Below are 12,472 nucleotides of genomic sequence, written 5' to 3'. Positions count from 1 at the left end.
AACTTCGCTGAGCATAATACCCTCTAGTTCCATCCATGTACTTGCAAATGGCAAGATTTCATTCTTTTTGATTGCCCAGTAATATTCCATTGTACCGCATCTTCTTTATCCATTCATTCGTCAATGGACATTTGGGCTCCTCCCATACTTTGGCTACTGTCAACAGTGAATACAGCAGCAGTTTTAACACTGGTTATACATTAAAATCATTTGGAGAGCTTTTGAAAGATGTATTGATATCAGAGTTCCAGCTCTAGAGATTTGTATTTAATTGGCTTTCAGTGGGATATATATATATATATATATATATATATATATATATATATATACAGGTGATTCTTAAGTACAGCTAAGATTAAGAACCATTGCTACATATATATTACCTATTTACATAACTGGGAGGAAATTCTCTTCTTAAAATATTATGTAACTACAATCAGTAGAAATTCAGTATAATCAGCAAAAACTTAATAATTTGTTAAATCCCCCAAAGCAGATGCTTGACTCCTGGGTCTTTTATCCTTAGTTATACCTAGCAACTTGCCTGATACATGATAGATATTCAGTGTATATTTATTTAATGAATGAATGAAAATTGATGAGATTCACCCTTAGAAGGTTATATGTTTCTTAGAATTTACTCATTTCTTCTAGGTTACCCAATTTATTGGTATAATTGTTCATAATAGTTCCTTATGGTCCTTTTGATTTCTGAGGCATTTATTATAATGTCTTCTTGTTTATTTCTGGTTTTATTTTCATCTTTTCTCTTTTTTTCTTAGTCTAGCCAAGCATTTGTTGATCTTATCTTTTCAAAAAAAAAAAAACCAACTCTTAGTTTAGTTGAATTTTTTCTATTGTTTTCCTAACCTCTATTTGATCCATTTTTTTTTTATAATCTTTATTATCTTCTTTTTTTCAGGATAACTGCGGGCTTGTTTTGTTCTTTTTCTAGTTCAGACCAGTAACAAAGAAAATTGAATCGATAATCAAATACCTCCCAAGAAAGAAAAGCCAGGACCTAACGGTTTCACTGGTGAATTTTACTAAACATTTAAAAAATAGTAATACCAATCCTTCTTAAAGTCTTCCAAAAAGTAGGAAAGAGAACACTTCCAAATGAATCTTATAAGGCCAATATTGCTCTGAAACCACAGCCAGACAAATAAACTGTAAGAAAAGAAAACCATAGGCCAATATCCCTAATGAACATGGTTGCAAAAATCATCAATACAATTCTACCCAATTGGATTCAATAGCACATTAAAAGCACTGTACCTATGACCAAGTAGGACTTCTCTGTGAGGTGTAAGGGTGGTACAGCATATGCAAATCAATCAAAGTCATATATCACATTGACAGAATGAAAGATAAAAACCACATGATAAGCTCAACAGATGCAGGAAAAGGAGTGTAAAAAAATTCAATATCTGTTCATGACTTAAAAAACACCATTAAAAATAGGTATAAAAAGAACTTACCTCAACGCAATGAAGGTCATATTTGAATAACCACAGCTAACATCATAATCAATGGGGAAAAACTGAAAACTTTTCCTCTAAGATCCAATGTAAGCAAGAATACTCATTTCACTACTTCTATTTAACACAGTACCAAAAGTTCTAGTCGAAGCAATTAGACAAGAAATAAAAGGCATCCAAATTAAATTGGAAAAGAATAAAATCATCTTTGCAGATGACATGATCATATATGTAGAAAAATTTAAAGATTCAACAACAACAAACTGTTAGAACTAATAAATGAATTCAGCAAAGTTTCAGGATACAAAATTAACATATAAAAATTGGTGGCTTTTCTACACATTAACAACAAACCATCTGAAAATGAAATTAAGTAAATCCCACTTGCAACTGCATCAAAAATAATAAAATGTTTAGGAATAAACTTAACCAATTAGGTGAAAGACTTATACCCTGAAAACTATAAAACAATGATGAAGGAAATTAAAGAAGACACAGACAAATGGAAAGATAACCCTTGCTCACAGATTGGAAGAATTAATATTGTTAAAATGTCCATAGTACCCAAAGTGGTCTACAGATTCAACACACTCCATATCAAAATCCCAATGGCATTCTTTTTTTTTTTTTTTTTCAACGTTTATTTATTTTTGGGACAGAGAGAGACAGAGCATGAACGGGGGAGGGGCAGAGAGAGAGGGAGACACAGAATCGGAAACAGGCTCCAGGCTCTGAGCCATCAGCCCAGAGCCTGACGCGGGGCTCGAACTCACGGACCGCGAGATCGTGACCTGGCTGAAGTCGGACGCTTAACCGACTGCGCCACCCAGGCGCCCCCCAATGGCATTCTTTACATAAATAGAGAAACAATCCTAAAATTTATGTGGAACTTCAAAAGATCCCAAATAGCCAATGAAATCCTGAGGCAGAAGAACAAAGCTAGAGGCATCACACTTCCTGATTTCAAACTATACTGCAAAGTTATAGTAATCAAACCATTATAGTACTGCATAAAAACAGACATTTAGACCAACAGAACAAAACAAGGAGCTCAGAAATATACCCACACATATATAGTCAACCAATCTTTGACAAGAGTGCCACAATGGTGAACTCACAATGATAGTGAAAAGATACTCTCTTCAATAAATGGCATTAGGAAAACTGGTTATCTACATGCACAAGAATAAAACTGGGCCCTTATTCTCACAGTGAATTAAAAAAAAAAAAAACTCAAAATGGATGAAAGACTTAACTATAAGACCTGGGACGATAAAATTTCTAAAAGAAAAGAGGGAAAAAAACTTTTAACATTGGTGTTGGCAATGATTTTTGGTCATGACACCAAAACTGCCTGTAACAAAAGCAAAAATAGGTAAGTGGGACTAGATGAAACTAAAAAGCTTCTGTACACCAAAGGAAATGATCAACAAAGTTAAAAGGCAATCTATTAATTGCCTTTGATTGGAGAAGTTACTTGCAAACCATCTATCTGATAAAGGGTTAATATCTAAAATATATGACTCTTACAACACAATTGTGAAAAAACAAATAATCCAATAAAAAAATGGGCAACAAACCTGAATTGACATTTCTTAAAAGAAGAAATAGAAATGGCCAACAGGTACACGAAAAGGTGCCCAACATCACCAATCATCAGGGAAGTGAAAATCAAAACCATAATGAGATATCTGCTCATACCTGTTAGAATGGCTATTATCAAAAAGACAAAAGTAACAAGTGTTGGCAAGGACATAAAGAAAAGGGAACCTTTGTACACTGTTGGTAGGAACAGAAAATGGTAAAACTATTATATAACAGTATGGAGGTTCCTCAAAAAATTAAAAATATAACTACTATATGATCTAGCAATATCACTTCTGAGTATATATATCCAAAGGATATGAAATCTGGAATTTGAAAAGATATCTGCACCCATTTTCACTGCAGCATTATTCATAATAGTGAAGACATGGGAACCATCTAAATGTCCACTGACAGAGGGATGGGTGAAGAAAATGTGGTATATACATACAATGGAATATTATTTAGTCTTAACAAGAAGGAAGTCCTGCCATTTGTGACATCATGGAAGAATCTGGTGGACATTATGCTAAGTGAAATAAGCCAGACAAAAAAAGACAAACACTGAATGATCTCACTTATAAGTGGAATCTAAAATAGTTAAAGTCATAAAAGCAGAGAGTAAGTATAATGGTGTTTTGCCAGGAGCAGGAGAGAAGGGAAAATGAGGAGATGTTAGTTAAAGGGTACAAAGTTTCTGTTATGCAAGATGAATCACTTTGGGAAATCTAATGTACAGTATGGTGATGATAGTTAACAATACTGTATTGTATGCTTGAAAGTTGAAACAGGGTATCTCTTAAATCTTCTCAACACATATGCACTATGTAACTATGTACATATACACAATATGTAACTATATAGGTGTGTTGGATAAATTATTTAGCTTCATGGTAGTGATCCTTCCACAATATATAAATACATTGAAACAGTAAGTTGTAAACCTTAAATATATGTAGTTTTTACATGTCAAAGATATCCTTATAAAGCAGTTTAAAAAAAAAAAGAAAATTGAAAAGAAATAATGACTTCACAAGGGCTATTGAACTAGCCAAATAAAGAATTTTTAAATAAACAGAAAAAGACAGCCAAGAATTATAAATTCCCAGCATGGCTAGTAAAGGTTATGGACACCAAACACATTTCCAACCATTTTTTATTCTAATAAACAGGTTTATGGGATAAAACGGTTCCAAACATTCAGTCTTTCGACTTATTCTCCTCCCGAAAGGAGATCAGAGCTTAGGGGTGCAGGGGAGGACCACATCCCTCTAAGATATATGACCTGGACTATTAGAAGTCCTGGTAATACATTTAGACTAGGCTTTAACCCAGAAAGTAAAAGGAAGGCAACCACAAACTCTTAAACACCCTAAAATGTGAAATCTTTCCTAACACAATGAAAAGACTTCCTCATATAAATGACAGAGTAGTCAGACCCATTCTGAACTTGTATATCTTTCTTTTAAACAAAAACTCAAGCATTTCCAATGAAAACAAGACTGATAACATATAACACCAGATGAAGAATAACAGATAAATCTTGCTTTGGGGTTCACTTTAGCTGAAAGTTCTAAAATGTCTTAAAACAGGTCCTATGAAACTTAATTGGTTGTTTTGATAAAGATGAAATGACTTTAAAGGGAAAAAATATTTGTTTAAGAAGTCAAATCTTAATGTTAAAATTTTTCTTTTGGTATTTATTATTATATGGCGTAGAAATTACTTGCTAACTAAAGCTTATATTGCTGTAGTATCAATATTTTTATGGGAGAAAAATTGTGTTTGCAATTAAAAAATCTGAAGAGTTAGCTTAATTTCACTTAGCACAATTATTATGAAATGACAAGTTTGAATGATCTTTCCAATTACTGTGAGATAAGACTCCTTGAGGATGTTTATTTTAATTTTTCTGTATTTATATTGACAACATTCTGGCAGCCACATCCCTTTGGAACAATATCATAATCTTTTTTTAGGCACCTCCACAGTGTGATGATTTTATTTCTTGTTCATCTAATAATTTTATTCAGCTCCAAAAAATTCTATTCAACTAAAGAATTCAATGCAAAATTTATTAACTTTAAAAAATGCTTTCATCCTTTATAAGTAAGGCTTTTGAAAAAAATTTTTTATTACTATTTTTGCTACTTGAGTACATATAGGTATGACAAGCCCTTCATTTAATCAGTTGGGATTTAACAAAATATTCTTACTCTTAATGTATTAATCTATTAATCCATACTATTTATTAGTCTGGAGATTAATTGGCCTTGCAGAAGATAAAAAATGTCACAAGAGACCTTTAAGTCTTCTTCAGGCACCAATATAAAGGTTGACACCACACTTAAGAGCATCCAGCTATCTGACTCATTGCCATTTCAAATGAACTGCAGTTTACCTCTTTGACCTTGATTTTGGCACAGACCTAATACAGTGGTACATATGACGTTACACACAGTATTCTTAAGTGCCTTATGCATCTGGAACTCCTTATGGGAAAAGTTAAATTAACCGGCTGAAGACAAAGCTAGAACTCTCAGAGACAGATCTTTAGTATCAAATTTAAAACTATATGCTTAAGTAATTTAGGTCGAAGAAGGATAGTTTCCACTAAACAACACACAATCCTAGATAAATGAGAAAAACACATTTGTTAAAAATATTACTTCAGAATATCTAATGGAGGATGTGAAGAACTGGACAGAAGCAGCAGCTTCTCAAGGTAGTTGGTACATTGTCTAATTCACTTGAAATGAAGAGCCATCATAAAGTACAAGTATGCATAGTCCATTTTCTAATTAGAAAAAAAAATAAGAGCAGACATCATGATGCAAAAATCAAAGCAGACTTAGTGATGCAAGATTAGCAATAGTTGTATTATCAGAGTTGCTCAATGAAACCTAACACAATCTTACAGAAATTAGTAAATGTTGTAGAAAAAAAGTGTATACGGTGCCTTCCCTTGTTGCTCAAACCAGGGTTGCAAGGAAAGGCAATTATCAATAGTCTAATATCAGAAATTGGGAAAATGAAGCACTGCTTACTTTCTGTGAGCCTAGAAAAAGGATGGGGGAGAAGGCAAAGGAAGGATTCTGCTCAGTATCTCCCTGGGTCAGGGCATTTTCTCCAGCACCAAGCACTGCCAGTGAGAAGGATGAGTTTTATATTTAATGCTTATTTATATTTTCACCCTGCTTTCCCTCCACTGATTTTTATTTTCCTGCACTCTTCAAAAGATCACTCAGAGAAGATGTTCTCAAACTCATAAAGTTAACCAAGCCTCTTCCCAGTCTCCCCGTCCATCACAGAACATAATTAACTCCAGAAGTTGAGTAGTTGTCATTTATTCCATAAAATCTGAGTATTTTAGCTCCTTTTTACAGTTCTATCATATTTGGAACAGAGTAATTATTAGCTGACAGACTTAAAAATATCAGAGCTAAAAGTGAGAACAGGACTGGAAAATCAGTCTGGAAAATTAATTCAGCAGGTCAATGGGATTCATTTAGGCTGAATTTGAGTGCTTACCGTTAGACTACAACACACATTCCAGTTACTTGTTGGGCCTCTAAGGACATATACATTCATAACCTGTGATCTTTCTCAAGAGTATAAGGTGCCCACATTAAATGTGGAGTGGAGATGAGAGAAAACCCATTAAGTTCATTAGCCATTAAAAAATGAACAAGAGGGGCACCTGGGTGGCTCAGTCGGTTAAGCGTCCGACTTCGGCTCAGGTCATGATCTCACGGTCCATGAGTTCAAGCCCCGCGTTGGGCTCTGTGCTGACAGCTTAGAGCCTGGAGCCTGCTTCAAATTCTGTGTCTCCCTCTCTCTCTGACCCTCCCCCATTCATTCTCTGTCTCTCTCTGTCTCAAAAATAAATAAACACTAAAAAAAAAATTTAAAAAAAAATGAACAAGAGGGCCACAGATAACCACTCATGGTAGGTTGGTGGTCCTGCCCCTCTCCCCATTGTTTTAGCTTCTTCTCCAGCCTAGTATGAGTTTACCTAATGTATTTTTTTCAATATTTGAAATTCAAATAGGGACATATAGTCTATATGTTTATAATTTTAGATTTTACATTTTACTTTTCCAATTCATTATGAGTAGATGATAGATGGTAACTTCTATAGTATCTTAATAAAATCCTAACAATTGGAGCCTTAATTTACTAGATGACAAAACTGGTAAGTGTGAATTTCACATAACTGATGTTATATGATGTTATAATATATTTGATGCTTTGCCGAATGACAGAGTTCTACCTGTGATTGTACTTATCCCTTAAGTTGCTTGTCAGTCTCTTACTCCATACAAGATTCTCACAATGTAGCATTCACATCAACGAGCCAGTATGAAAGTTCCCATACACTCCTTACCAGCTTTGTGAGACACATGTTTTGGCTCACCTCTATAGCATATTCAAGCACGGTAATTCGAGAAAACTGTATAATAGGAACATTTCAAATCTGTACATTTTGGCTTTACTGATGTATGTTTGTTATCAGTTATATCTTGCAGTGCTATCACCATGCAGTATCATGTAGTACAGATGTAGGGAGGTTTTGATATTTGAGACTAAGAGAAGAGGTGAATCATAAAAATGAAAGGTCTAGTTTTTTCTGGTCAGCTCGGGGACCTAGTTTGTTATGACGCTGGCCTCCAAAGATGACAAACAAACTTGCTAGTGGATGTAATCCAATAGCTCCATCTTCTGAGTAGAACCAAACACCGGAATGGCTAAGTAACATAATTAATCTGGTTTCTTGCAAGATATGCCCTTTGGCCAGGTTTCCCAGGGTACACCATTTCCATTAGGATCTGCCTGGAACCAAAATGGTCTCTAGTTATCATGGATTCAGTGAAGGAAAATCTATCTGTCAGACCATGTGCGGGACTGCGGGGCACAGAAAAGAGTAAGACGTTGACCCTGATTTCAAGAAATTCTCTCATTAGAGTAAGCTGACATTTTTCTGAACCTGTATCTCACCACTTTGTGCTGTTTCATTATGAAAAGTCTAGAAGAATCAGCAGATATATATAGATAGATATTTTCTTCTTCTGTTCCATGTTCTATAGTATATAGTAATTTTGATCAAACCTCTTACTTGTCACATGTAACACTCTTCAGTGTCAAATAAAAATCTCTCATTAAAAATATTACTATCGTACTTTGTATTTTACAGTTTGAAGAAAAATCTAGTCATAGACCACACAGATCAAGACACAGTTCTGACTTATTATTATTTGAAGTAGACTGCCATTTTAATGCCTCAGGCCTTTACTTTCAGCTTAGAAACCATTAACCACTCTCCACCTTCACCACTGCTCTCATTCCCATGCCAGGTTCCCAAGAAGTTTCTGTTTTCCAAACCTCCTTATATGCAAACTTCATCATTCATTGAACTGAATAATCTCAGGAAACTTCCAGACATCCAAGAAACCCAAACCAATATACCACTTATTTGCAAAGTGCTTGATAACATTGGAATCCAACATAAACTTAATATGTTGTTAATGTTAATATTGTTGCTATTCTTGTCACTAAAATTTAAGGGGATCCAAAAAGTGCCATATATTATGGTCCATTTCTACTTATAAATCAACCTTCTAGTTCTAATACGAAAATAGACAACATTTCCTCTGTAAATGAGATAAATTCTATATCACTTATCATATAAGAGTATATAAATAACCTAGCTGGAGATGCACATGTTTAATTCTTTGTACCTTTCTTCCATCCAGATTTGTGTGCAACAAAATGGTCTTAATAACCCCAACCACAAAAGTATGCATTGAACCTACTACATATGGGCCTTACAAACTCCCTACCATCTGGGATGCAGGACTTACTTGTTGCTGAGGCAGCGTCTCAGAGAGTAGGAGGCCCCTCCACCACAGGTGCGTGAGCATTCACTCCATGGGCCCCAAGCGTCCCACAAGCCATCCCGGTCCTCCTCAGAGCGTGCTGTCCTGGAGCTCTGTGAGGAAAAAGAGAATGGTCAGTATCATGTCCCCATTGAACCCTGAAACATGTGTCCTAAAGTGTGGGCCTTTTGTATGTCTGAATATGATAGCCTTGCTGGAGATGAAAACATTTATCAGATTCTTTCCAGTTGAATAATGTGTTTGGGGAGAGGACTATTTGAGTTTAGAGACCCTGGGCCATGACTGAAAGGAACAAGGGATCTGCATAATGGAGCAAATAGAAAAGGGGGCAAGAATAAGGAATCTGGGTGAGGGGAAGTTAAATTGAAGTCACATTTTGCACTGAAGTCATGATTTTGCCTTGGGTTCATAAGTCTACTCATCTACTACGTCTTTGTGAAAACAGAGAAACTTCTCTCAGAGATGCTTCTGCTCTGAGAAGCTTGTAATGTGCATATCAGCATTACCTTCCAAAATTTAACATTTTATACAATTGACAATTTTTTTAATCAAGCAACCTCATTTCCAGATTTCAGACTTGTTAATTACAACAACTGCATGAAGTAACTTCAGTAATGCAGGGATTGCCTCTTGACAAATAGATCTGCTTGTTACTGAAAGGCTTCCTAGTGAAATCTGTACCTACTGTATAGAAAATTGGTATATGCGGGTCTCCATGTTGAACTTCACATTTCTCATAAGAGTCAAAGATAAAATATGTGCCATAGTTCATAGAATAATCTCTAGAATTAGAAATTGCCTGGGTTGGATATGGATTTTACTAGGTGTCCCTGAAAAATTAAATTACCACCTGCCTACACTAAAATTTCTCTTTCTATAAAATGGGGATAATATTATAACCATGACACTACATGCACACACACACACACACACACATATACACACTATAGAAGAAGATAAGTTAAATGAACTTAGCCTAGGATAAGTTTCAGAGTAAAGCACTAATAAATATTACCAATAATTATGTTATGATAAATCGAGAATGTCATATATACGTAATAATACAGTGGTATTAATAATAATATACGTAATAATACAGTTGTATTAGTCTGCTTAAGCTGCCATAACAAAATACCAGACTGGGTGGCTTAAAAAACAAAAATTTATTTTCTCATAGTTCTGGAAGCTGAAAGTCAGAGAACAGGGTGCCAGCATGGGTAGCTGCTGGTGTGAGCTTTTCCCTTGGGTTGCAGAAGGCAGCCTTCTTACTGTGTGCTCACACGACCTCCACTTTGTATGAGCATGGACAGACAGAGAGAAGACAGTAGCTCTCTGGTGTCTCTTCTTCTAAGGACATGAATCCCATCATGAGAGACCTCTTTCATGACCTTATCTAAACTGATTATCTCCCAAACGCCTCATCTCCATATACCATCACATTGGGGGTTAGGACTTTAATGTATGAATTGCGGTGCAGGGCACAATTCAGTCCATAGCAACAGTTCTACAAATAGCTAATGTGAACTGGGGCCAAATTATTTTACTGAGTAAATCAAGCACAATATTCAAACATTACAGATGGTATCTTCTCGGGGCTGCCTGGGTGGCTTAGTTGGTTAAGCCTCCGACTTCGGCCCAGGTCACGATTTCACGGTTCCTGAGTTTGAGCTCTGCTTCAGGCTCTCTGTTGTCAGTGCACAGCCCACTTCAGAACCTCTGTCTCCCTCTCTCTCTGTACCACCCCCCACCTCTCTCTCAAAAATAAACATTAACAAAAAGATGGTATCTTCTTATATCAATCAAGGACATACTTCTGAAAAAATTAAAATTTCAAATTTAAATTTGGAAAAAACAAACCTGAAAGAAAATAGGCATGTTAGACAATATGACAATGTCACCTTCACTTTTGTCTCTGAAGAGAGAGCACAGGGGATGTGGAATGCCGGGAAAGGTTGGGATGTGAAGGCAACAGGAAGGTAACCTCTTACAAAGCATTGTGGGAACTTGAGATAATGTAAATGAGGTCACCAGTGTATATGAGGTCTACAATGATAACTCAGATTGTTATTGCTGTTGTTATTATTTTTATTTTTAATTACTTTCTCATGCCCTACCTAGTTATACTCAAGGTTATATCATCCACACAGGAGGGGCTCCTGAAAAAGAAGAGAACATCCTCTAGCCCTTCAGAAAACTGTTTATTTTGTAGTAACGAGCATCTTTGTAGATCAGTTGCTATGGTGCTCTGTTGTCACACTGGCGACTCCTTGGACCTTTTAAATGTTTTTTTAGTTTTTTTTTTATTTGAGAGAGAGAGAGAGAGAGAGAGAGAGAGTGAGCACATGTGAGTGGGGAGGAGGAGCAGAAGGGGAAAGAGAGAGAGAGAGAGAGAGAGAGAGAGAGAGAATCCTAAGCAGGCTCCACATTTAGCACAGAGCCTGACCTGGAGCTCGATCCCACAACTCTGTGATCATGACCTGAACTGAAATCAAGAGTTGGAAGCTCAAACTGACTGAGCCATGAAGGTGCCCCTCCTTGGGCCTTTTAAAATCTGGTCAAGTTAAGTCAGAAACCTCACCTCAGAGTGTTGTATCAAGGCTTATGTAAGTGATGGAAGCTTTATTTAAATTCATAAATCATTTGCAAAGGGCTAGCACAGGCTAGCATAGTAGTAAAGAGAAGGGACTGAAGGACCTACTCAACATGGAGTAGAATCCTGGCTCCAGAGCTTCTTAGCTGTGACCTCCTTATCCTTCAGTCTTCTAATCAGAAAATAAGGATAATAAACACTAGTATTGTGAGAATTAAAATAATCAAATATAAAAATCACGTAAGGTTGTAACAACCCAAATGTCCATCAGTGGATGAATGGATAACTAGAATGTGATATATACACACAACAAAATATTATCCAGCCTTAAAGGGATGGAAGTTCTGACCCATGCTACAACATGAACGAACACTGAAGATATCATACTAAGAGAAATAAGGCAGATACAAAAGGACAAATATTGTGTGGTTCCACTTAGATGAGGTGTGTGGAGTAGCCAGATCCATAGAGACAGAACGTAGAATGGTGGTTGCCAGGGATAGGGGGACAGGAGGAATGGGCAATTATTTTTAATGAGTACAGAGTTCCAGTTCGGGAAAATGAAGAGATTTCTGGAGATGGATTGTGGTGATGGTTGTACAATGGCGTGAATATACTTAATGTCACTGAACAGTATACTTAAAAATGATTAAAATGGTAAATTTTATAAATTTTATCACAATAATATATACATACACTAAGCATTAACGGCTTTTATTGATACTATTAATTGTTACCATAATTTATAAACATAGATGTACTCTGAAAGGTTACAGGAGGTACTCTGGGAAGGTACTAGTGCTTTTTCCTGCTGAGTTTAGTGGAGACTCTAGACTCTTAAGGCATCATCTCCCTGAAAACTCTGACTTTCCCACAGCAGAACCTTCCAGCCACCTGCCATATTACATTTGCCTGGTGAT

General features: G+C 35.9%; 1 protein-coding gene across 10 annotated transcripts in view; it reads right to left on the bottom strand.

Moving 5' to 3' along the window:
• ADAMTSL1 (ADAMTS like 1) overlaps positions 1 to 12,472 on the bottom strand; it is an 884,660-nt gene that overhangs the window by 338,490 nt on the left and 533,698 nt on the right. For all 10 annotated transcript variants that reach the window (XM_045467757.1, XM_045467758.1, XM_045467756.1 and 7 more), the window contains one exon: positions 8,927 to 9,054. In XM_045467757.1, coding sequence (XP_045323713.1) covers positions 8,927 to 9,054 — 128 coding nt within the window. The remainder of the gene's footprint in view (positions 1 to 8,926; positions 9,055 to 12,472) is intronic.

This window comes from Leopardus geoffroyi, chromosome D4 (assembly GCF_018350155.1).
Source record: "Leopardus geoffroyi isolate Oge1 chromosome D4, O.geoffroyi_Oge1_pat1.0, whole genome shotgun sequence".
Taxonomy (NCBI): domain Eukaryota; kingdom Metazoa; phylum Chordata; class Mammalia; order Carnivora; family Felidae; genus Leopardus; species Leopardus geoffroyi.
Note: the sequence above shows the minus strand (reverse complement) of the source record. Positions and strands in the feature narration are given on the sequence as shown.